The 26,445-nt window shown below is 56.2% G+C and overlaps 1 protein-coding gene across 1 annotated transcript in view; it reads left to right on the forward strand.

Annotated features, from left to right (window-relative positions):
- The window catches only part of COL22A1 (collagen type XXII alpha 1 chain), a 261,088-nt gene that overhangs the window by 18,562 nt on the left and 216,081 nt on the right, over positions 1 to 26,445 (forward strand). The window contains exon 4 of the mRNA XM_028500513.2: positions 20,772 to 20,846. Coding sequence (XP_028356314.1) covers positions 20,772 to 20,846 — 75 coding nt within the window. The remainder of the gene's footprint in view (positions 1 to 20,771; positions 20,847 to 26,445) is intronic.

Raw genomic sequence — 26,445 nt, forward strand, 5'->3', positions numbered from 1 at the left:
GGGAGGAGGAGGGGAGGGGGAGGGGGGAGGGAGAGGGAGAGGCTTGTTTGGTGTGAGGCGGGGATGGCTTTTATCGTTCTCCTGCAGCGCGCGCTGGAAAAATGTCGGCATCTCTACCCCAGCCGCGCGTTTTGAGAGTGCGTGACCCTGCGTGTGTCCCCCTTCCACGACGACAGAGAGAGAGGGGGGGAGGGGGAGGAGGAGGGGAGGGGGAGGGGGGAGGGAGAGGGAGAGGCTTGTTTGGTGTGAGGCGGGGATGGCTTTTATCGTTCTCCTGCAGCGCGCGCTGGAAAAATGTCGGCATCTCTACCCCAGCCGCGCGTTTTGAGAGTGCGTGACCCTGCGTGTGTCCCCCGCCACTCCAAGGAGAGTCTCAGCTTCCTGTACTGGTTAGACCCGCTCACAGATCCAGCCGCTGTGATCGTTAAGTGAGGTCGGTCTGGGGGCGGGTGCCGAGATTCCTTGAGAGGCTCTTTCTTGCTTTTGACCGTGGCTGTCACAGACCACTGCACCTTCAGATGAGGGAATCGTTAGGTTAGCTTGAAAATTTGTGCTAAGCTTTTTTCTTCGTGTAGCAGAAGACAGTTTGAGTAAATAACACAACTTATTTGTGTCACTGGGACCAGGCTAGATAGACCTCGCAGGACACCAGCTCACGGCGGTGCAGGTCTCAGGGGCCTTTACTGCGCTGTTGGGTTCTTTCTTCGGCACAGATTGTTTGTGCCCCTCTTACCTCCCAGACATTGTTGTGAGGCGAGGGGATCACGATGGTGAATGATTCACCTGCGATCCTGCTTTTAGGGCAATACTTTCCCGAAAGGAAGGGAGATGGAGAAAAAAAAAATCAGGTAAGCGGGAAGGTGATTTCGTAGCTTGCTAAGTGCTTTGAAGGGAGTAAAGCAGGGCCATGTGACAAAGGCTCTCAGGTGGGAGGTTTAGGAAGGCCTGAGTGGATCCAGGAAAAGATCCATGGGCCCAGAGTTCCAGGGAGAGGCAAGTGCCAAAGCCAAGGGCCTGCAGGAGGTGTGGTCCTGATGCTGGAGGAACAGATGCTGGGGGCCAGGCTGGGGGGAAGGGCAGTCACAGTGCCCACGAGGAGAGCGTTACCACTCCCACGGTCGGGGCCAGATGTCGAGGCTTAGCTCTGCCGCTCAACTCTCCCAAGTCCACCTGCCAGGAGGAGGCCAGGAATCAGCCAGAAGCAGAGCACACCTCAACCCCCAGGAATAGTCTGTCCCCTCGACAGCCCAGAGATAACACCCACGGGAAGCCTGGGGCTGGCTGTTGGCATGTCTGGGTGGCGTGTCCAGCCTGGGAGTTTCTTTGGGTCCGTCTCCCTTAGGACCTGAGTCTCGTAGTCATCAGAGGGGGGACAGCCCTGCTGGTGGCCTTGTCCCCAGTGACCAAGTCTTCCTGTCCCCACCCCGTCTCCATCCCCACATCCCTCTGCGTGGCCTGGAGACTCAGAGGTGAACTCAGCACACGCATACGTGCGTGCGTGCCTCTGCACATACACCACACACACACACACCCCATAAATCGTACATACTCTCTCTCTCTCTCTCTCTCTCACACACACACACACACACACACACACACACACACACACACACACACACACACACACACACACACACACACGTATCTGGGAGCACGTGTTCCCACGAGGCGACCCGCCCAGCTCGTCCTCTGGGTGGGCCTGAAGCCTGGGCAGAATCAGCGGCCGCCTCAGCTGTGGGTTTGGAGCTGCCAAGCGGATGCCTGTGGCCTGGCTCTCGGGGCCACACCAGCCTCGGGAAGCACAGCTGGGGCCCCGCCCTTGGCCCAGAGGTCACTGGGAGCGCCTCCCAGTAAACTTGTCATGACTGAGGTCACGCCCTGGACATAGTCATCGGGTTACTTAATTCTGATTATGTGCTGGGGAATTTTATTAGAAAATTACTGAAAGTGAGGGAAAACTAAAAACCACCCATGGTTAATTTTTCATTTGTGTACATCAAGGACGAAGAAATAGTCTCCCAGCTCTGCCCAGCCAGGCCCAAGCCTGACGAGGCCCCTGCCTGACTCCCTTCCCTGCTGCATCTGCGTGACCCCCTGTGAAAAGCCCAGCTCTTCTGCCCTCAGCCTCTGCTGATCAGCGGGCGCGGCTCACCTCGTCCACACTTTCTAGCCCGTGTGTCCCGCGCCACGTGAGGAGCAGGTGCCCTCGTGTCCTGAGTTCTCCCCAGCCTGCCCGTCGTCACTCTCTCTGCCTCCGGGTTCTGGTTTCTCATGGCGGCAGCGCTTGTAGTACTGAGCTCCGTGTGGATTTGTCCCGGCAGGTGGACTCCCAGAAGAGGTTTGCACACGCACCGGGATTCCCACAGCGCAGCCCGTGGGCTGGCGGCGGAGGCCGTGGCGCGTGCTGGTTCGGCCCCAGCGCCGGAGCGGCCCAGCCCTGCCTCCTCAGCCGGGGTGAGGCCTCTGGCCAGTTCCCTAGCCTCTTTCTGCCTTGCATGTTCATTGGTACAAAGAGGATGATGGTGACACTTCCACCCTGTAGAGTGTTGTGAAGGTCTAAGGGTTGGGACGTGGAGAATGCTTAGCACGGTGGTGGCCCTGAGCACACGCTCTACAACTGTCTGCTCTTACCATGTACCTTTGTGGGTGTGTATGATTTTTATGTATGTCTGTATTTTCATCTGTCTCTATCTGTATGTGTATATGTGTATGTATATATTTCTTTTCAGAAAGGTGACTGAGTTCATACCCTTCACTTAAGGCAGTATTTCTCGACCTCCTTTTGAGGGAACCTATACAGTAAGTCTCCTGCATACAAACAGGTTCGGTTCCGAGAGCGCGTTCGTAAGTCCGGTTTGTTCGTTAAGTCCAACAAAGTTAGGCTAGGTACCCGGCTAACACAACCGGCTATACAGTACTGTACTGTAATAGGTTTATAATACTTTTCACACAAATAATACGTGAAAACAAACAAACACAAAAGATAAAACATTGTTAATCTTACAGTACAGTACCTGGAAAGTACAGGAGTACAGTATAACAGCTGGCATCCAGGGACTGGCATCGTCGGGTGAACAGGCCAGAAGGGTTCCTGACTGGAGGAGGTGGGAGACGGTAGAGCTGAAGGACCGTCAGCGACAGGAGACGGAGGGCGAGCTGCCATTTCACTCGCGCGTGACGCGGAGGGCACAGCTTCTGGCTCCTTGCTGGAACCAGGTGCGCGTTTGCATCTTTGAAAGTTCGCAGCTTGAAGGTTTACTGTAGGGGACTTGCTGTATAAGTGGGTTTTTTTCCTCTAATTGCCTCCTGCTCTGGAACTGTAATACCACACCTAACTGTCGATCTGTTTATGCTGTTGGGTAAGGTTGAACTTTGGAGAGCCGCAGACCGTTGAAATCGCTAAGATTTTTTTTTTTATCCGCTCCCTCAAAGCCAGTTTTACCTCCTTGGAGGCAATATTACCCCCTTTGAGAATGCATAATTTCAGGCCTGTGAGAGGATTACAGGATGAGAATTCAGGGAAGGCCTGAGTTCATATCCTGCCCCCTGTCCCTCGGGAGCTGGGAAGATGCAGCATCAGGGTTCAGCAGATGGACTGAGGTCTAAAAGCCCCAGTTAAATACAGGTTTCTCTGTTTCACAGGTTACTTTTTTCAGCTTTAGCTTTCCCTGTAAATGAAGACAGTAATACGACTACCTGCTTTCTAGAGCCAAGAGAACACACACATAAACGGCTGCCTTTGTAGCCTGGCACAGAGTTGGTGCCCATCATAATTCAGGCACAGCACTGCCAGGACCTCTGGTCTGTGGCACAGGGGCTGCATGGGATCCCAGCTCTACCATCTGCCAGCTGGGGGTCCCTGGGCTGGAGTGTGCACCTGTCTGAGCCTTGGTCTCCTTGTCTGTAAAATTGTGGTATTTGCCAATCTGGTGAATAATTTACTGTGGTTCTTACTGTTTTTATTGTGCTGTTATTATCATACTTAATATTTTTTTGGCAAATCTGCATAAAAAATGTCAAAAACCAAAGTTCCCAGACATGACATGACTGGATCTGAGCTCCCCGTCACAGGAGGGAATCAAGCAGAGTCTAGAAGTTCATCTGCTGCGAGTTCTGTAAAGAAAACCGGCCTGTCCAGGAAGGCAAGACTGTCCTTCATCTAGTGCACGGGGTGCCAAACCCCGTCCCACAGGCCACATCCCACCGGGCAGAACGTGTTACACACTGGGTTTTATTGGAAGATGTCCTTCACGTCAGCTTCTTTACACGTTGTCTGTGGCTCTGTCGGCACAACTGCAAGCTGAGTAGTTGTGACAGAGACCACGTGGCCCACAAGATCTGAAGTATCTACCGTCTGGCTCTTTAGAGAAAAAGATTGCCGACCCCTGATAGTGGGTTCTGACGTGATGGCTGGGCATCTGAAGTCGCTGCCACTAACTCCTGGGGTGACCCCGGAGAGGGTGTCCCATGGAGTGCTGAGTGGGGTGGGTGGGAACCCTCCTGGAGGCCCCTTCCCTTCTGAGTCTCCATCACCGTCCTGCGTAATCCCCTCCCCCGTCCGTGTGCTACTGCATTACGGGTGCCTTCTCATCGTGTCAGTTTTAGGGGCGACCCATGTATCCTAGAAAGCTCTCCTACCATCCCAGGTCTTGGACAAGGATTCGTGCGCCAAGTGGGACTAGAAAGGACTTCAAAGGTCAGCTGGGAACCTGTGTCCTGCCGTTGCCAGCCACGGCACCTTTGTCCCTGGTGGCATCCCAGGCAGAGAATGCATCCACGTAGGCGTGACCGTCTCGTGTACTGGTACCGTCATGCCAGGATTTCCAGCTCAGGGAGGTTCGACCGTGCATTTCCCACAGTGGCTTTCGTTTTGAGTTGATAAAGGGATAAAATATAGTGGGCCACAGTGAAATTGGCACTTGCAAAATGTATACACACGTATACACAGTCTGAATATAAATATGCGTCTATATAGTTAAATACACAGAGAAATTCTGCATTTCTGAGTGACTCTCACATCCTGCAGTGAACCTTGTCCTGGCTGAACTGGATTCACACTTGCGAGAGGGCGAGCGGGGCACGGGCCTTACACGATGTCTGGGGCTTTCCAAGAAATGTGGCTGATTAATTGCGATGCTTCTGGTACAGCCTCACGCTTCGTGGAAGCCTGAAGGAAAACAGTTGTCAAAGCAGTATGTTCTCCGTGACTTGTTTTGCTGTAAAATGTGTCTGTCTTTGTCCTTTTAATTACACAGGCTCTGGTTTCTTTACGTTTATCCACATACAAGCACAAGCAGAAACACACACAAAGTCACACACGCACAGACACACCCATGCCCACTCATACATACACATGGGTGTACACATGTGCCCCCCCATGCACACACACGCACACGCACGTGAACCTAGACGGGGCGTCAACACAGCAAAAACCCCTTCCTCCTGCCGCTCACCTTGGAACAAGCGACTTGCAGCTGCTCAGAAAAATATAGCTGTGTTAAAAATCAGCGCCTTTTGAGTGTCTGTCTGCACTTGTGAAATACCTACTCTTATTTTCTGGAAGTAGCCAGTTTTGCTTGATCTAGTAACGGACACATAGCGCGTTTTTATTTTCTTGTTTCCAGTAAAGGCTCCTGTTCCTCGCGTCAGTCTTAACAACCAGGTGTAAGGATAAGTGACCAAAGAGGGGACAGTGATAACTGGTGCTGCACTGGTGCTCTTGGAGGGTCCCTGAGGGGGCCAGGCCGCTGGGGACTCCAGCTCCCCTGCAGGGCGGGCCTGGCGTCCCTCAGCGCTGCTCGGCCTGGGTGTTTCCTGCTGCACCCGCATCTGCCTTGGGCCCCAGATTCCGCCCTGTGCTCAGGCTGGGCTGCCTGTGCTGGCAGAGGGTGTGGAACCCTCAGTTACAGGAGGTTGGGATGCAGGGCTGATCACCTCCAGTGACCTCTGCTCGCCTTGACTGAACCCTGCGCGGCACGGGGGCGGCGCTGACCCACGAGCCTGGGCAGGAGAGCAAAAGGAAGCCTGCCTGCTGTGCGGTCTGTGTTTATAAGCCACCCATCAAGTGTAAAAACTGTCCCGGGAAACTCGTCCCATCCCCCTAGCGTGGGCCTGGGAGACGGGTGGTTACCTCCCCTTCCAGTGGCGTCCAGGACACGGCGGCCCGGGAGGGTCACACCCTGGCCCCAGTCCACCCAGCCCCCTTCTCTTCACATGTCCAGTTCACTTGGGCTTGACTCATGGGGGCCTCATGGGGGCAAGGACACCCCAGGATACGAACCAAGCTCTGCCCACAGACCCCACATACGGCTGCCCCTCACAGCCCCTGGGCCCGGGGATTGCATGATCCACCCTCGGGAGAACAGGTGGGCAACCGCTGTACCTCTGCAAGTGGAAGTGGGCTGCTTGGGTGAGAAAGTCCAGAGTGGTTTAGAAGAGGAGCATGGGGTCTGAGTGGGTGTGGTCCCTTGGCCTGTCCTCCCCCTCTGTTTTCTCTTTTGTCTCCTTTTTGTCAGGGAGGCAACAAAACGGGGTTGAAAGAATATGCTTTCTGAAATACAGCAGGCCTGGGTTGTAAACCCAGCTCTGCTGTCAACCGGCTGTGTGGATGTGCGCAGGAGACATCTGTCTCCCCCATGGGCACGTGGCAAAGAGTCCACAACTGTCTGTGGATCCTGAGACCCGAGTTAAGTCTAGGCCCGGTCCCCACGTGCCCCACTTCAGAGAGGCCTCAGCCAGACCCAGAGAAAGCAAAGCCGCCTTTCCGAGTCCAGCCCAGCGGGCCCCGGTGCCCACTCCCACCGTCTCACACCTCCTCCCTGTCCCGGATGCAAAAATCTTGGCCTAGAACGTGAAAATAACCAGTTCAGCGCTGTTTCTTTGCACGCTGGACCTGAGAGGTAAGATGGACTGCAGTGACCTTGATCCATTGAGACCAGGCCCCAGACACCAAAGCTGAAGAGGTGCTGGGGTCACAGGGAGAGCGGCCCAGGCCGGCTGGGGTCTGGATCGACACCCGGAGTTCGCTTCTCCCCCTCCTCCTTGCTCTGCATGAACTTGACACCATAGCCCACCTTCAGGGAGGCATGACCAGAAACATCTAATTAGGATACCTGGCTCGGCAACTGAGGACTCCAGTGTCAGACAGTCAGCCTCTGCAGCATTTTCTATTGTCACTGGGCAGATGAGCCGGGCCTGGCCAGTGGTGTCCAGCATGATGTCCATGAGACTGTCGTTGGTTGGAGGCCACAAAGGGCCTTGAGCATTATTAAAAAAAAAAAAAGGCGGGGGGGAGCCAGTAAACCTGTAGTGAACGTGCAGATCTTTTTTTTTTTTTTTTTTTTTTTTGCAGTACGCGGGCCTCTCACTGTTGTGGCCTCTCCGGTTGCTAAGCACAGGCTCCGGACACGCAGGCCCAGCGGCCATGGCTCACGGGCCCAGCCGCTCTGCGGCACGTGGGATCCTCCCGGATTGGGGCACGAACCCGTGTCCCCTGCATCGGCAGGCGGACTCCCAACCACTGCGCCACCAGGGAAGCCCGAACGTGCAGATCTTTTAAAATTCTGAGCTGTAGAGAATTTTCTTCCTCCTTCCCTCCCTTCCTCCCTCCCTCCCTCTCCCTTTTTTTTTTTTTTTTTTTCTCTTTTCTCATCTCAACTTCTGAGGCCCAGCAGTTTGTATCATAGGTCAATGCTTGGATGTTTAGGCTGATGGACCTTGGCTTGAAGTTCTGCGTTTGCCATTTTCATCTCTTTACTTGCTACTTAACTTCTGTGCTTGGCTTCATCATCTGTAGAATGGGTGCACCAGTCCCACCTTCTCCCATGAAAATTAAATATGTTAAAGTATGAAAGTGCATCCAGCAGCTTCCGGCACAGAGCAGGTGCCGGGCACTTGTCCTTGAGGAAGCACCTGGGTGCTCTGACTCTCAGTGTCCTTGTCTGAATCATGGGGATGAGAAAACTCACTTGGTGGCCTTGTTACAGTATTTTACTTGTGGGTCCAGGAAATTTTTTTTTTTTTTTTTTTGGTCCAGGAAATCTTGATGAAATGCTATCCGTGAGCTGGAAACTGTGACTGCAGGTCAGGGGCGTCCGGGAGTTCATGGGATAAACATACCCTCTACCTCAGGGGAGAACAAAACCATAGAAACATAAGTGAAAATTCTAGCAGGAAATTTTAGTAAGTGCCCTGTCAGACATAACCAGGGAGGCTAAGAACAAACAAGAAAGAGGGAATTTGCTGTAGGTCTGGTGGTTTGGGGGCCCTCTGAGGGCACACCAGGAAAAAGGCCCGGAAAGAGAATTCCAGGCAGAGGAAACTTTATGTCAAGGGACCGGATCGGGGTTATATAAAGGAACCGAGAAACCAGGGAGCCTGAGCCCTGGAGCAGGTCGGGGAGGCACGGGGTGAGACTGTGGGCGGAGGCCAGCTCCTGGATGGGGTCGTGGGCCTGTGGGAAGTGTTGGCAGTTTTATTCTGAGCTGAATGCCAAGCCCTTGAAGACTGTTTCATTGTACATTTTATAGTGAGACATAGGCAACCTTTCGAAAGCGGGGCGTATCCGAAGTGTCCAGCTTGGTGAATGTTGACACACGGCATGTACCCTTCTGTCCAGAGCACGGTGCTACCTGTTCGTGAGTTCCATTCCCCGGAGCTGTTGGGTGGAGGACGGATGCAAGGGATGCAACCAGGGGACAGAGAAAGCAGAGGCAGTGGGAGGAGGCCAGGGTGACCTGGGGCAGAATTCAGATTCTCCTCCTGGGCGCTGCCTCCCAGGGCTGCAGGAGTGTGGGGAAGCGGAGGAGGGGGGCTCGGGAGGGGAGCGGCTGGTGCATTACTGAGGTGCCAGCGGCTGCACCCGACCCAGAGCTTGGGGTGCGTCAGGAAGGATGTTGGCAGGAAGGCCCTCGTGGAATCCGCACCCTCAGAATAATTGACGGGGCGGGGAGGGGTGGAGAATTCATTTGCTGGCTCTTGCCTGTCTCTGCTGGTGAAATTTCACCCCCAGGGCGTTCACTCCTCTGAGTTCTGTGTGGTGGGGAAGCCAGATCCCAGGTCCCGAGAGCCTCCTCTGAGGCGGAAGTGGGAAGCGGAGGCCTCACCTCCCAGGCCAGGCTGCTGTCCCAGCAGGGGTGATGGACACCCTGAGGAGGAGCGGGAGGGGCTGGGGGTCTCCGCCAACAGGCAGTGCCGGGGGTGGGCTGGCAGCTGAGCTGGGGGAGTCCGGGGGTGCTTCAGGTGTGTCCGGCCCAGGAGGCGGCCTGCAGGGGGCCACCAGCGGTGACGGGCGGGGCCCAGGGGCAGGCAGTGGGGATGGAGGGAAGTTCCCAGAAGGGGCTACCTTTAGAGAAAGAGCGCAGGGGTGTGGGCCGAAGGGAAGAGATTCAAAGCTGTCTCCCGGGCGCGTGGCACTTAGGGAGTCGGGGACACCGATGGAGAAGTGGGCCCTTGTTTTAAGCTCGTCGTGTTTTCAGTGGCTTCGAGGTCATAGAAAGAGCTGGAGACCCAGAGAAACAGGGTGGGGTGCGGATGAGGCCGGTGAGGCTCCGGGTTTAAGGAGACTCACTCCCGAGGTCCTGCGCCCTCCAGGTGGGCAGCTGGGGTGCGGCTCGTTAGGTGTGGGCCCCGGGCCCTAGATCAAGGTGCAGAGGGAACGTGAGCTGGAGCCGCAGCCCAGCGGCCCGGGCAGGTGGGGTGGGCGGAGCTGGAGAGGCAGGGTGGGCGTCCCCGAGAACGGGGTCTGAGGGCCCGGGCGGGGTGGGCGGGGCTGGAGAGGCAGGGTGGGCGTCCCCGAGAACGGGGTCTGAGGGCCGGGGCGGGGTGGGCGGGAGGGTGGCTGGAAGTTAGGGGAAAGTGAGGAGAGTTGAACGGAGGGCCCAGCACGCAGTGGCGCTCTCGTGAGGAGCGGGGGCTGACGGGCCGGGCAGCCGGCGGAGGTCGGCTGGGAGGAGAGGAAGCGCCAGCATCCTCCCTCAACAGGTGTGGCGTCGGCAGGTGAAGCCGAACCCGGGCCGCAGGTGGGGGTCCACAGCCGTGGAGGGGCGCAGAGGCAGGTGACCCCCGTTGCCCACCCCCAGCCAGCCCCTCTTCCGCGGACCCCAGAGGAGGAGGCCGTGTGCAGTGGGCGGCCCGGGATGGGGATGGGAGAGCGCGTGGGCGGTGCCCCCGTCTGGAGTGTGTGCGCTGGGCGTCCCCACCCTTCCTGCAGGCGTCAGCCCCGACTCCAGTTACAGCTCTCCCGTCACCGCTGGACTTGTCGGGGGGGCGGGGGGAGCCAGGCCACACCGGCTACCCCTCGTTGCCGTCTGGCCGTGATGTCCCAGCAGCCTTCCCCGGGTCCCCGCAGGAGCGCAGCCAGTGGCCGTTCCAGAAACCCACCTCCACCAGCCCTCGGGCAGAGGGGCCAGGAGCAAAGGAGCATCAGGGCTGGCTAGTTCCACCCCTGTCCAGTGCCCTGGGACCCGGTGAAGAGGTCCCCACCTTGCTGCCTGCTCCCACAGGCGTTCAGGGGCCTGACGCAGTGGAAGGCTGAGCTCGGCCCCGCTGCCTCTGGGGGCTCCTGTCCCTGTGGGCTGCCTCGGTCACCGGAGCTCTGATTCTGAGGACACGACCCTGAGTCTGGGCACGGTCTGACCCAGGCCACATGCTGATGGAGAGGATGTGGCCGCAAGTAGACAGAATAAATAGCGCCTTATGTTGTTTGCCCATCTCGCGTGAGAAGCACAGACACCACGGGACGGGGTGCGCCTGTGGGGAGACGTGGGGCTCCCCTCAGCCAGTCTTGTGCTTTCCTGAGACGGGGCGGGGGGTCCTGTCCTGGTTGCACGCAGGTCAGCGCTGCCCCCGGAGCCGGGGCTCCTGAGGCCTCTTCCCGCCGTGGGCTCCCCTTCTCCCCGCGCCTTCCCGGCGCAAGGTCTCAGCTCCTCTCCACAGGCCACAGGGAAGACTCATCAACCCTTCCGTGCGTTCATGTGATAAATTCCCATTTTGCCACTTATTTGGTTTTATATTTCTCCATCTACTCCGAACCCACGTAGGAGGAGGGAGGGTTTTGCTTTGCCTTGTGTCTCCTCCCTGCTCAGCAGCCCGCCCTCCCGGGACCCTGCGCCATGGGAGAAAGCCTTGGGGGTCCCCCAACCCCCTCTGGTCCAGCGGAAGCTCCGGGTTCCTGGGAAGGACGGCAGGCTGGGTTCGGGTGATGCTTCACGCAGCACCCGGGTCCTGGAGTGAGTGGACAGGAGGAGGAGGACGTGACTGGGTGAGATCACGGCAGCCTTGGGACCGAGTCTGGCTCTTCGTGTGCTTTCTCTTGTCCAGTGCCTGCCAGGACCCTGAAGGGTAGATACTAAGAGTGCAGATTCAGTTCTAGAATTGAGCAAACAAGCCTCAGAGGGTTGGAAAAGATGGTGACACGCACAGAAAGCACAGGTTCACCCCCACGAGGCCTTTCCTCCTTGGCCATCCACACGGCAGCTGCTGTAGTGCAAAGCGGGGTGATGCTGGAGTGAGACGCGCCTGGGCTTGAGCTCTGGGTCCCTGGTTATGACCTCTGTTACTCGGCGGGCCTGGTCTCTTAATCCTGTAATCTGAAACGCTCCCTCCTCTGGACCTCCATGCCTCCTCTCTGCCCCTCCTGGCCCACCAGCGTCCCCTTCTCAGCCTCCTTTGCTGGTCAGGTCTCATGTCCCGACATGCAAAGCTGGAGGCCAGGACCTACCCTGGGACCTCTTCTCTCCTCTGTCTCCATCTCTGAACCATCTCTTCCATTCCCAGCACTTTAAAGGCTGTGTCTACAAAGGAGCAACTCCCACATCAAAAGCCTGGAGCTTTGTTTCAGAGTCTGAAAGCCAGGCTCATAGATCCGGTTGCTTTCTAGGTGTCTAACAGACATCTCAAACATGAAGCGTCAGAAACTGGACTTGTGTTTTCTGGTTCCAGGTGGGTTCTTCCTGCAGGGTTCCAGATGCTCAGGACAGAACATTCTTTCTTTCTGGGACGCTCCTCACCCATTTGGCCACCAGCCTGCCCACTCTGCTTTCCAGAGAGACCAGGGCCTGAGCACCCCTCCCTGCTTCGCCCCCGCCGCATGGCTCGAAGCCACCAGTATCCCCTGCGGTAGCCTCACCGGTCTGTCCTCCTCCACCCCTGCCCGCCAGCGTCAGGCCCCCAGGCAGAGGGGCACCTCCTGCCGGGATCCATCACCCCCCCCTCCCGGCCCCACCCCTGCTCCACCTCGTCTCCCTGTCTGCCATTCTGGCCATGGTGTCCCTGCTCCCCGACCCTCGGGCCCTGGCCTGCACCCCCGATGGGTCACCCTCCTCCCGCTCTCACCTACTCGCCTCTGACTCCTCCCTCAAATCTCAGTGGAGACACCCTTTGATCCCACTGTTTTCATCCCCCCACTGGCCTCAGTACCTTTCGGGGGTTATAACCACAGAGTTCTTGGAGACCTCGAGGCCTTCCCTGACCAGTTTCCATCTTGTCTGCTGGACGGCAGCTCCCTGACCTCCCCGGGGCCCTTAGCGTGGGCCCTGGCTCGGCTCAGCACCAGGCGCGTGGCAGGCACTCGTCGGGCGTGGCGTGAAGGGACGGAGGGTTGCATTTAGGTGCTCCTCAGACACCAGGGGCCAGAGGTCAGTGCTGGGCTGAGCCGGGCCCTGGCACCTGTTCAGGCTGGCGGAGGGCTCTGCCCTCCTCCTGCCGTCCCGCTGCCCCAGGCTCGGCTTGCCAGTCCTGCAGGAGGTCCTCGCGGTCTCTGCTGACACCTACTGGTGCTCTGCCCACGGGACAGTCCCCAGGAGGGAAGGAGGTCCAAGGGGCCCCGGACAAGCGCAACCGCACCCTCTCCGCAGGAGCCTCACTGCCTCTGGCCGGATCCCGGCCCCCTCGTAGCTGGGCAGAGCCATCTCTTCCCTGCCCTGAATTACAGACGCCGCCTGGGGTTATGAGGCTTCCCCTGACCCACCTCTTCTCTCTCCACGCCCTGGGCTTTGCTGCAGGGCTCCGTCCCCCTCCCACCCTGGGCCAGCCGAGCCCCTTCCTCCTCAGGGCTCTGCACTCGCTGGGACCTTCTTCCCTTTGCTCTTCCCGTGGCTGCTCACGCCCTCCTTAGCTCTCAGCCCAGAGCTCACCAAGCCAGGAGGTCTTCCCAGACCGGCGCACCCCATGTGCATCCTGGCCCCCATGTCACCGGCGTGTCCCCAGCAGCACTGATCACTCGTGGCAGCTGGCTCGCTTCTCCGTGTCTGTCTCTGCGTTTCCTCTCTGCCCTCTCCTCTGTCTGGCTCATCACTCCAACAGGGTGGGGCCCCCTCGTCTGCGTGTTTACACGTTTGCTCTTTATGGCAGGACGTATGGGTCGGTCGCTGTGCAAATACGTGTTGGCTGAATGAGTGAAGGAACGAACAAGCTCTCGTATTGGGTGCCATGCATCAGGCCATGAACTCCTCATCCACTGGTCCATTTAGTCTCCTGGATGACCTTGGATGGGGAAAAATCCCACAAACTTTTACGCCTGTTTCTGGGTCTGGAAACAGACACAGAAGGAGAAACTGACGTGGGTGGTGGGTGTCTGCAGACTCCAGACCTTGCCCCTCCCCAGCCTTGGGGAGCACTTCCCCCCCGGCCCTGTCCCCGCTTCACTGTAACCCAGCGGGCAGGCGTGTGTCCGGGCGGGAGGGCGCCCGGTAGCCTCTCCTCGTCACTGTTGTCGCTGTTCTCGCGCTGTGCGTGCTCGTCCTGAGGCAGAAGATGGGTGGCTGTGGTCTCCCGGACCTGGTGATCCTGCTGTCAGCAGGCCCGGGGGGGCGGTGGGGGGGGTTCTTTCTACCAGTATTTTGTCTCTTACCACCAGGCTGCCTCTAAAACACTTAGCCTTCATCCCCCCATAGACTGGGCACCCTGAGCACACCCTCCCTCCAGCCTAAGGGACCTGGGAGGTGGGCATCGACCAGCGAGGGGATCTGGGGCCTCTGGGGAGGCAGCAGGTGCCAATTCACTTTGACCTAGAAGGGAAATGCAGGCCGGGAATCTCCAGAAAGTTCTAGAATAGGAGGTGGAGGTGGAACCTGGACCCTGGGTTGTCCTCTTTGCTCCTCACACGGTCCATACCACGGCCCTGGGATGCAGCTAATAACAATCTTCAGGTGTTTTTTTTGTTTGTTTTTTTGTTGGGGTTTTTTTTTGTTTTTTTTTTTAAACAACGGGGAAAGCTCCTTGTTCACCCATAAAGAGCGGATGCTAATATCTGCCCTGTGAGAACATTCGACGAGACCCTGTGTGTGACCTCGAGGCAGTGGAGCTATCCGATGCCTGGCTGGTTATTACTACACTCATCCCCAGGGTGCTTTCTAACGCTCAGATGTGTGTGTAGAATAGTGGTCCAGCACTCAATGTCCAGGCCTCACTACCTGGCTTGATCCCTGCCTCTGCCACTTGCTGGCTGTGTGATGTTGGATAAATTACTTAACCTCTCTGAGCTTTGGCTTCCCCATGCATCAGCATGCCCATATTGCATGCAGGGTTGCTGTGAAATCAGAGCACATAACTGTCTAAAGTAGCTGGTAGGTGGTGCACAGGGCAGGTCCAGCACTTCCCTTTTCTTCCTCACCATTTTGCACGTGGGTGGAGAGAGGCCCCGTCCTACCCTTGCTGAGAGCTGCAGGGAGCTCATGACATGCGCCAGGATTTTAGTGACTCCAAAGAACATGCTCGTTGCTTGTTAGGGTGTCCCTGTGTCCTCGGCCCCCACTAGTGAACCCTCCCGGCATCTGCAGGTATTTGCTGGCCGTGGCACAGAGCTCTCTCCCATCTGTCCTGCTGTCTGTCTGTCTGTCTCCATGGTGGCTCCCTTGAAAATGGGGGCCTGTCCCCCTGACCGGCAGCTCTTGGGTCCAGAAGTGCATATTGAGCCCCACAAGGCCCCTGCCACCCCCCAGACCTCCTGGGGATGTCTGCACCAGCTGTCCTCCGGGGCTCCAGTTCACCTCTGGAAACAACCCTCATGGCTGCCTGCCCAGTCCCTGGCCATGCCGCTGCCCCTCCCCAAGAACCTCCTGCTGCCTCAGCAGCGAGGGCCCCAGGGCAAGGCTCAGGCCTACTTTTAAAAAAGAATGACGCTGATAACCTACAAATACTATACTAGTGAATCATGTTCAGACCTTTAAAACAAATTTGAAAATGCGGAAAAGCAAAAAGGAAATAAAAACCACTTCAAGTTCTGCCCCCCAGAGGTAACCACAGTTAGTTTAAGCGTCATATATGTTCTTCCAGACCCCTGTGTATATACCTCAGTTTGTCGTAGCGAGTATGAGAGTGCTGGAGTCACACTGAGTTTGAATTCTGTTTCCACCACTAACTACGGGTGTGCTTTGAGCAGGTCGTCTAAGCTCTCTTAGCCTCAGTTTTCTCATCTGAAAAACGGGCATGATAACGCCACTGACACGCGTCAGACAGGATGCTAAACACCGGCCGGCATCTGTCCGCGGGAACATGCCTTGGCCGCGCCCCCGGGAGCTGTGAGTCTACGGCGCGTGGGAGCTTAGATTCTTAACCGCTTCCGTTGGGGTCTTGTTCTTTCTGCTCTTTTCTCCTCCTGGTGAGGGAGCTGCCAGGGAGCCAGGGACGCTCAGCTGGAGAGGATCGGAGAGAGGAGGACGCTGACTGTCTTGAAACATCTAACCGGCTTTTGTGAGAGACGCGGGACCTGTTCTGGATTTGGTGCCAGCAGAGGACACACTCAAGGGCAGGGCCTTGCCGTCTGCCCACCCCAGGTTCCCCGGTGCCCTGCCCAGAGCCAGGTGTAAGTGGGCACAAGCAGACGGGCCCGACGGGCAGAACTCGGAGAGCACGTGAAACCTCTGGGTGCAGAGTGAGGGAGCCCCTGGTACATGTCAGGGGTGTCCAGAGACAGAGGGGTGCCTCAGGAAGTAGCAGGCTGGCTGGCTGGCTGTCCCTGCAGGCTTTGGAGACAGACTTGGGCGCCTTTGTGCTGGGTGGCCTTGGGCAGCTGACCTTGGAGAGGCTGCATGCTGTAGTGGTCCAGAGCCAGCGGCTGGGGCCAGCATGCTGACTTTGCCATTTGCTAGCTCTGTGGCCTTGGACGTCTTGCTGACTTCTGTGTGCCTTTCTTGCCACGTCTGCAAACAGCAGCACCTGTCCCGTAAAGCTGTAGGGGGGCTGGTCAGTCAACGTGCTGATGGATTGGACATGCCTAGCACAAGGTCTGTGCGGAGCAAGCCCTCTACATCTGTCTCCTGACCACGGGGATAACTCCATCCCCCGGCAGAGCAGAAACTGTCCACGTCGTGCACCCAGCGCGGTACCTGGACGTGTGGGCACGCAGTCTTGGAAGCCCTTACGATTCTAATCATTCGTACCGACCCTGGGGCCTGGCGCCTGGCTCTCCAGAGTGGGGGTGTGTGGACGAGCTCCCGGCTGGCCTCGGAGCCGCGGAGGAGCTGGGCCGGGGGTCTGCCGGGGGTCTGGCTCATCTCCCTCCCCCTCCGCCGCTTCCCCTGCCCGCGTGGAAAGTCGTCATCCCATCTGTGGTTCGCTGCGCTCAGCGGCGGCTGCCGGGAGGCGATGGACGGGCAGTGGTGGCTTCCTCCCTCGGCGCGCTGCTCCTCGCTTCTCCTGGTGCCGCTCAGCTAGGCCGGGGAGCCGTCTCCACTCCTACGTTCTAGACCCAGGTAGACCTTTATTCAAACCCAGATACGCCTCCTGTCTGGTGAGTTTCTTAACCTCTCTTAGCCTCAGTTCTTAACATCTGTGTAACGGAAGCAAAGTCTACCTCCTCGAATGGTTGTTGTGGGTAAAATTTCCAGGTGGGTGAATGGCACACAGTAGGCACTCAATAATTGCCAGCGCCCTTTTTTCTTCCAACTGGAGAAACTCTTGGCTGAGAGCCAGGGGACAGGGAGCCAGGGGACAGCATGGCACATCTTCTCTAGACAGAACCGTGGGTGTTCAGCATGAAGCAGAAGAACAGCAGGGACCATCTTGTGCAAACCCTCCTCCCCTGATGCTCAAACACATTCTCCCCTTTTGCCATTTGGTAGACTGAGGGCAACTTGAAGCGTTTTTCCCGGGAAACTGCAGTGAATTCATGGTGTGTCCCCCTGGGAGCAGCAGCCCTGATCAGCCAAGACTTGGCCTCTGTTGAAGGCTTCTGGTGAAAAAGAACTCATACTGTGGAACGAGATCTTGTTGCTCCCCAGAAATCTAGAATGTTCTGCCTTTCTGAAAGCTGAGGGAATACGAATGGCCGTGGGTGACAGTAAATGAACTCCAGGGGAGCAGGGGCTTTGTAATCAGCCATGTCTATTTTGTTTTCACACTTTCAAGAAGGAAGATCAACCAACTAACCAAGAGCTAATTAAACACAGGTTTTGATTCCTGAGAACTTACCCTTATCCTTAATTCCAGAACTACTTTTTATGTTGATCCTGCATGATTACCTATAAATCTGTATTGATTGGATGAGTGAAGGTAATCCAGTTTGTCCGTAGTTTCTTTACCAGGAAAATGAGTTTCTTTTTCTTACGCTTTTCACCTAGGCTTGGGGGTAGCTGGAGTTCCTCTCTCCTCGATTCTAGACAGTCCTGCAGACGTTATGTCCCACGTTTGAAGGAGGAAGAAGGGAAAGTACACCTGCCGATCCCTGCTACCTATCTGTCCCCTTACATTGGGAAAACCAAAGCTTTTTAAGACACCACCCCTCCTCAACCAAGCACGCTTCTGGTATTTATGTCCTTGGCCAGAACTGGGTCACAGGTCCATCCCTCGCTGGAAGGGCGGCTGGAAAGGTGGGGAACAGAATCACCATAATTGGCTTAGACCAACCAGCCACAGCTTTTCTCCGTAGGCTGAAAATGCTGCCATTCTGAATAAAAGTGACGCTCTTTTAGCAAGGAAGGAGTGGGGAATGGGTATTAGGGTGGCAAGTAACAGTGTGTGCGACACCTCAGTGGCAGGAGTCCTGGAGCGTGTGCGGTCTTCTCACCTGATTGTCCACATCACGATGCAGCCCACGCCCGAGAGGCGTCCAGGCCGCCACTCAGCCTTTACTTCGTGGCTCAGGCGTCACCGGTCATTCTGTTCAGCATAGACCCGAGGCCTGTTCTGTGCCTGGAGCCGTGAAGGCTGTGGACATACAGCTGGACTGAGACTCAGCCGGGTGTCCAGACTCGCCGGGGAGACAGCCACGCCAGTCAGCGCCTTCAGCGTGGTGCCGTCAGCTCTAGGACACGGGGCCCTGCCGAGGGGGCCTTACCCAGGCTGGGGTGAGTGGATGCAGGGGTTGAGGAGGAGGAGCCTGTGAAGCCGGGGCACACAGGATGCCACGGCAGCGCTGACACTTTCTCGAGCTTACCTGTTCCCAGTCCTCGTCACAGCCCACGAGTGCCCTGAAGATAGGGGCGGTGTCTTATCTATTATCCCACTTATGTGTCCCTGGAACTAGCTCAGTGCCTGGAGTGTGTCTGGAGCTCTGTAAGTATTTTAGTTCGAATAAATGAGTTAACGTGGAAATAAATAGATCATTATCCAAGATGTGGGCGTATCTTGGCCAAAGGGATGTAGTTACGGGCTGAGAGGGACTTTGGATGCTAACCCTCCCTCCCCGCCAAGAGGTGAACCTCTGGGGCCCCGTCTTCCCTGGGGAGCCTGGCTGCAGGGGGTATTTTGGGAGCCATTTGTCCTGACTTACTAAGTCAGCTATAAATTCCCCCTTGAGGCTTTGGAGTGTACGAGGCTTAGTGATGGCCCCAAAAGGGGATTGGCAGGTGGTTTGGGGACTGATTTCTTAAAGCAGTTTGGGCAAGCGCTGACATCTTTGAAACGTTTCAGTCTTTTCTGTGGTCATGGCTTTCGGACTGTCTTTGACCCTCCCGGTTTGGGAATCAGGGCGTCCCCTTGGGATATTTGCAGAGACAAGGCTCAGTCAGTAGCTTTGCCTGCCCTGAGCTCCAGGCGTCAGCCTCCAGAGGTTTGCTCATAATCAAGGCTAGAACCTTCTGAGTCAACTCATTTTAAATGACGCACGGTCCCATCCAGTCCCTCTGGCGGCCTGCCAACCTTAAAGCAATTGGCCGTCACCCGCAGCTGCCGCTGTCCTGGGTGGCGCCATCTAAATACTGCGCGCTGCTGGCATCCTCTTGCATATCTGGTTCTAGACGGACAACTCCGTGCTGTTTCCAGAATAACTCCTTCCTTGGGGCTTGTCAGACCGCTGGTGCCTTTGGGATAAACATTAAAAATACCTCCTCCCAAATCAGGGAGGATCTCATTCTTTCCCCTCACTGCTGATTGGAAAAGGGGCCTCAAACTGGTCCCGCAGTGAAACATTTGTGAAAACGTATGAAAAGAGATTATTGCACATGGAATTGATGGGATGACAGAACTGCCTAATAACGTGTGATTATTATAATAATGTATATAGTAACCAGATTGCTTCAAGGGCGGGGCAGTATTTGTACTAAGTTGTCTCCGGTGCTACATTTAAATCCTGTTATGGCTTGATCTCGCTCCATCCTCCAGGCAGCCCTGCAACAAGTGTGTATTTTGTAAGGTGTCCCATGTCACACATGTTGACACCGACAGAGAGGTTAGGAGACTTGCAGTGGAGCCAGCACTTGGGCCTGGAACCTTAACGTTGGCAGTTGGTGCTCTTTCTGGGATTCTTAAAAATTGAAGTATAACTGATTTACAATGTTGTGTTAGGTTCAGGTGTACAGCAAAGTGATTCAGTTACACACACGCGCACACACACGCATATTCTTTTCCAGATTCTTTTCCATGATAGGTTATTATAAGATATTGAATATAGTTCCCTGTGCTATACTGTAGGTCCTTGTTGTTTATCTATTTTATATATAGTAGTTTGTATCTGCTAATCCCCAGCTCCTAATCTATCCCTCCCCTACCCTTTCCCCTTTGAAAGAAACCGTAAGTTTCTTTCTGGGACTTTTAGGGCAACTGAAAGAATCCCTTTTCCTTCCAACTTTTTTTTTTTTTAAGTGAGAAATCATGAAGACATTCAGATAAGACATTTATGTAGTTTCGTCTAATGAAGTATCTTTCACTGTGTGACTGACTCCATTGCCTTTGTGTAACTGAGCAGTTTTGCTTCTGGGATTATGTCTGCTTCTGGAATTGCACCTAAAGCTCCCTGGGGCGGCATAGCAGACACCTTGCAGGTGGGCCCCCAGCACATTTCCTGTTTCAGTGACACCCCGCTGGCTTGGGATTTTCATCTCTAAGCTCCTGCCTTTATGAGTGAAGTTCCCTCTGCCTGTGTCGCCTTTTGGTCTCTTGTCCGTCTGGCTGAGTCTTCCCGTTCCTTTAAGGGAAGCCTCAGACATCACCTTTCCGGGAAAGCTTCCCTGACCTCCCCAGGCTGGGCTAGGTGTTGGATCAGAGTCCTGAGTGCCCTAGCAACCCAGACCCATTTCTGTCACTTATGACCCCATTGATCATGTGGATTTCCGTGTCTGACTCCCTCTAATGGACGGCTGTGAGCTCCTTGTGGGTGGGGGCCGTGCCTGTCCTTATCTCATCCCCGTATGAGCGCGGTATTGGCAGAGCCCATGCTTAACAAGTACACTTGGGAGTAAATGAAACACTCCGTCAGTGTGGCGCTGCCTCTGCGTCTGCCCCATGCTGGACGTCCTGCACGCGGGGGGGTTGGCGCGGGGTCCCGATGACGTCACGTGCCATGGAGGAACCGTGGGCTGCATTTGCTCATCGATCTCTGTTTCCTCTTTTCTCAGACGTGCTCTGCCCCAGCGTGCGTGTAGAAGGAGATCGCTTTAAGCACACCAATGGCGAAACCAAGGAAATCACAGGTAAGAGAGTAACAGCCACCCTACACGGCTTGCTCTGCTGTGCTTTTTGCTGGACTTGACCATGACCCTCCTTGATTCAAGGGTAGCCTTGCTGGTGCTGTCTTCATTCCTGTCCTTCACCAAAGTCCTAATAGGATGGTCTGAACTGTGCAGGTAGCAGCTCCCGTCAACAAACCGTCGACAGGGAAGAGCGTTCACATGTTCCCTCTGGGAGCAGGTGGTGATGCTGTAGGGTCGGTAGAGGATGCAGTGGAGTGAGTGACACGGTGAGTGAGTGGTTGGCAGCCGGGCAAAGGGTGAATAAATAAATGCATTTGGGAGTGAATCAGAGTCATAAATACACGAGTGAATCAACGGAGGAGGGAGCACAGAGGCACACGACTGCGGAGCCAGCAGCAGAAATAAACTCCGCAGAGGCTGTCTCTGTACACGACCGGCACGGGGTAGCTGGCGTGCGTGGGGGATGCCGAGCCGGCCTCCTCCTCGTCCTGCTGGTGGTGAGCATCCGCTGGCTACTCCCTGTGGCCAGGCGTCCAGCTGAACACTTCAAGCGCGTGATCTCAGGGACGTTTTCCTCCCCGTCCAGGACACCAGCCCTGCTCTCCCCACCAGCGCCGGCCCGGTCAGGAGCCCCGTCTCTGCACCCCAAAGCATCTCGGGCCCATTTCTAACCAGTGCAGTCAGTCTCCCATCCACGGCAGTGAGCCCCGGGCCGTCAGAACCCGCTGTCTTGTAGGTGCTGCGGTGCTCTGCCCCTTCCCGGGGGCCCTGCCCGGGTTTGCCTCTGCCCATGCGAACACGCCAGCACCTGCACCTTGGCGCCTGAGGGTTGTTTCTAGAACAGCAGGAGGCTTTGCTCCCTGTGTGCACGGCAGGTGAACCGTGCCAGGGGGTTAACGCTCCTCGGGAGTAACCCAGCCCTCCAGCAGTGAGCGTTGGTAAAGAAACACCCGGCTCCTTGACCCGCTTCCCAGCACGTGCGCACAGGGGGCAGCCGGCCTGGTGCCGCTGTCCTCATCAGCTGCCGCCTCCCTCCCCGCTGACGCTTCTCCTCGATCGCGTCTCCCGGATAAACTAGCACTTCGGGGGGGAGCACCTGGGCTGTAGGCAGTGCTCAATGAGGTACTCTCTTTATCAGGATGTCTTTGTCTCACTCCTGAGAGCAAGACGACTTCCATCCTCGTCACTGTTTTCATGCAGCTACCTTGAAGTGAGAATATCTATAGCTGAGTCACCGTCCAAAGGACAAAACTGCTGGGAGCACGGATGTCCCCACTGATCGCCTCGGTGACGCCCGGCGGGGCTCGGGCTCTGGGTAATCTGTCCTCCATCCCTCGCGCCTGGCTGGGCCTGCCGGCCCTGCGCCCGGGCAACTTCCGCTGAAGTCACTCTGGAAAGCAGGTCTTTACCTTGCTGCACTATCCATGTCGGGCTTCCTGAGCGATGAATCCTTTGTAACGGTATCTCCCCTAAATAATTCATTATCCAGTGTGTCTGTTCATAGAAGGGAAGTTACGACAGTAATACCATTAATAACAGAAATAGTAATAATTGATGCTTACCAGCACTTACATGCTTACCACGTCCTCGCATGCCAAGGGATTTGCACTTATTTCCTCATTTAACCCTTATGGTGTAGGAGACCAGCACTGTTGTGTCTTTTGTAGCTGGGGAAACAGGTACAGACACATTAAGTAATTTGCCTGAGTTTGTGGCGGAGTCAGGGCTCACATCCAGCCCATCGGAAGGAAGAGGGGGAGGGAGGGAGGAGACACAAATGAACACCATTTCATCTGCCTTATCCTCTGTAAATCAGAATGAGCTTTCCTCTCGTTCTACGGACTGAAGAGCCCCCAGTATTCTTTTCCCTGAATAATTGATTCTGGCTGGGAAGAGTCAGAATGTTTGTGTGTGTGAGTGTGTGTGTGTGTGTGTGTGTGTGTGTGTGTGTGTGTGTGTGTGCATGTCTGTGTGCGCACATGTGTGCTTATGCAAGGTGGGAACAAATCCTTTTGGCTCTGGCATGTGAGGATCCCGCTGAGGAGTCTTGTGGTGATTGGATAGAAACGGGACCCTCTGTGCTGAATCCACTGTGTGGATCTGCTGCCAGTGGAGCCTGGAACGTCGCCTCCCCTTGGTGGGCTCCGAGGCCCCCAGGAAGTAAATCACGGTGCTGGGTGGGCATCCATCAGCACACGGTGCAGATGCCCTGCTTGTGCAGCTCTGAGAGCAGAGAGCCTGCGGGATCTATCGTCTCCTCTAATTATAACCAGACCAGAAAAAAGGCTCCTGCCAGCTGGAGCTGAGACCGGAGTTAGGGAGAGATGGCGCCGCATACTTGCCAACTTAAACGCAGTCGGTAATCGGAGCAGCTTTTGTAAAAAATGCAGTTCCCCAAAGCCTCACCTCCAGGCGGTTCCTTAAATGACTCCAGCTATTTTTAGGGCTTATCTGGGCTGGAACAGTGAGGACAGGGAACAGAACAGACAAAGCAGTTTGGAGGCGTGGGTCTGGCCAGGAGGCCTGGGTCCATCACCCGACTCGCTGAGATTCAGTTTCCCCACTTACGCAACAATACATCCGACATGATACCTCTGAGAACCCCTCCCGGCTCTAAAAACGGAATGTTCTGCAAATTCTAGTGACTAAAGGTGTTATACAACATTCCTGGGGGGTCAGCTATTTAAGCTGAAAGAAAGTGCTGGGCACGGTCCAGCTCTGAGATTTGGCCACAGACATCCTAATGTCTCCTGCTACCTGAGTTCCGACCTCCAGGTAACAGTCGCCATGTCACGAGCATCTCAGATAGTCTCAGCTCAGCGCTCCTTCCCCTCCCTCCTCCCCAGGCCTGTGTTTCCAAGTCTAGTCCTCACCAGTCTCCCCGACCCTCCATCCCCACTGCCAGAATGGTCTTTGAACATAGAAACAAGACTGTGTTCCTCCCTTGCTTTAAAGCCCTCCCGTGGCTCCCCACTGCCTGTAGAAAGAAACTCAAACCGCCTCGTGTGGCCGACAGAGCCCAGCCTGATCTGCCCCTGCCTAGCTCACTCCCCTAACCATGGCTCCTGACATCCCGAAATAGTGGGATTCTCAGAAAGAACCTCAGTGACTCAGATCCGGTGACCTTTGCACATCCAGTTACCTTGGATGCCCTTCCCTCCATCTGTGTCTGCCCAGATTTTATTTGTTCTTTAAATTCAGGCCAGGCCTTGCCTCCTCTGGGAAGCCTTCCCTGATTGCTCCTCAGCTGGGCAGGGAAAATATTCCATGTGCTGTTATACAAGCCCAGCCATTCCCCCTCCTTCTCATTTACCCATGATACCAATACAGCTTCTCTCTATGCCTGTTTCCCTGTAGACACTAAACTTTAGGGGGTTGGGGCTGGGATTTTGTCCTGTTGATCATTGGAGCAGCCAGCAGGGCATCTAAGATGGCGGAGGCCCTTAATGGTTTAATGAATTCCTTTCTTCTCTCCTTCCCTCTTTCCACTGACGGTGCCTCAGTTAAGAACGACAACCAGAGCTCTTACCTTTTTAGGGATGGAAACATGAATCAGATCAGGTCCCATCCTTCAAATTGCTCACCTTCTCCTGGGGACAGATAAACCGTGTGCACCTCGGCCAGACCCACGAAAGACCCGGGAGTAACTTCCGTGCCTGGGGGTCCGTCAAAGCTTCGTCCAGCGCGGACCTTCGAAGGACTCTGGGCGATCGTCACGGTGTCCCTGATACCACCTGGTTCAGCTGAGTCCGTGACTTCGGGGAGGTGCATCCTTGCAGTTTCTACATTAAACAATCGCCGCTTTATCTCCCGGTGCCTCGCATCAGGGTCCACGTACCTCGAGAACATTTTTCATATTCCTTCCCGGCCTTTATTTATTGCAGGCGATTCATCTTTCTCTCGGTGCCCTTTGCTGCCTCCTAGTTAATTGCTTGTTGTTCAGAGTTTTGTGGTGTTTAAGTCTTTGTTTTTATCCATGGAAGCCAATGAAAGTGGAACTAGAAAGTAGAGCATATGTTTGCCCTTTTAAAACTATTTTTTATTCTCCCTCATGACTGCTGCAGGGAAACCCAGCTTAAGGTGGCGGTTTCCAGTGACAGGGATGGAGCTGTGAAGTGGAGGAGCAGGCCTCTTTGCCCTCCTGCCTGACCCTTAGCGGGCGGCATCGGGCCCGTGCCCGCCGGGTTCTGAGCCCGCTCTCTGAGTCGGAGCCAGCCCTCGGTGGGAGCCCCCGGGCCCGCGCATCCCTGTGGGCCTTGGGCAGCCCCGTGAAGTGGGAGTTTGCAGGGGCTGAGTAGTTGCACCAGAGTCGTGGAGCTGCGGAGTCCAAGAGCAGGGAGGGCCCAGGTGTGTCTCACTGAGATGCTCTCCGGTCCCCACTTTCCCTTCTTAAACGAAAGTGGCTGCTTCCCTGGAGCGACAGCCCACCCCATGTCCAGGCAGTTACCGCTCCCGGGCTTTTGCTCCCAGGCGGCTGAGAGCCTCTGAGTGCTGACAAACGGGCGAGCCCACCGGGACCCACTTGCTCCCGCAGGGGGCGATGGCAGGGACGCCCGGAGGCCCCGAGGCCCGGAGGCGGCGAGCCTGCAAGTCGGGCCCTTACCCTTGCCTCCTTGCTGACGGAGACGCGAGGATGCGGGCTGTGGCCTGGCCGGCGCCGGGCCTGCTTTCACACCCGGGGCAGAGTGGCTCCCAACCTGCGCCCGCCTCTTCTGCCTTTCCTGGGAACAGAATCTGAGCCTAAACGGGCCTTTTACCGCTTGGTGTCCCTTCCATGGAACCCTTGTGGGCCAGTCACCCCATTCCCAGGCACCAGCCCATCCCACTGTGCTCTGCTTCCCAGCCCTGCGGGTCACTTCCAGGTCCAGGGCCCCAGTGCACGGGCGGCCCTTTGGATCTTCACGAGACCCCTCCTTGTGTGGCCCAGTGCGTTCCACCAGCTGATCCCGCCGGGCCTGCCGGGCTCTGTGAGGCCTTAAACCCAGAGCTGCCAGTGATGACGTTGGGGGGGGTGTGCCTGCCCCTTGGGGGGCCCCACCATCTCTGGGAAGGCTAGATCGTTTGCCTCAGTGTGCACTAAAGAGCACACTGTTCCAGGGTATGCTGTCTTCATCCATGAGGGAGCTTCTGGGTACATGTTTTCTATCTTAAGGACCAAATCTCATTTAACCGGGGCTTCCCTGGTGGAGCAGTGGTTGCGCGTCCGCCTGCCGATGCAGGGGAACCGGGTTCGCGCCCCGGTCTGGGAAGATCCCACATGCCGCGGAGCGGCTGGGCCCGTGAGCCATGGCCGCTGAGCCTGCGCGTCCGGAGCCTGTGCTCCGCAACGGGAGAGGCTACAGCAAAGGGAGGCCCGCATACCACAAAAAAAAAAAAAAAAAGAGTTAAATCTCATTTAACCGTGTGCCATGAATTCTGTTAACTCGCTGGTGTGTGAGATGCTATTTAGAAATGACCTGGGGCTTCCCTGGTGCCGCAGTGGTTGCGCGTCCGCCTGCCGATGCAGGGGAACCGGGTTCGCGCCCCGGTCCGGGAGGATCCCACGTGCCGCGGAGCGGCTGGGCCCGTGAGCCGTGGCCGCTGAGCCTGCGCGTCCGGA

The sequence above is a fragment of the Physeter macrocephalus genome, chromosome 15, assembly GCF_002837175.3.
Source record: "Physeter macrocephalus isolate SW-GA chromosome 15, ASM283717v5, whole genome shotgun sequence".
NCBI classification, from domain to species: Eukaryota; Metazoa; Chordata; class Mammalia; order Artiodactyla; family Physeteridae; genus Physeter; species Physeter macrocephalus.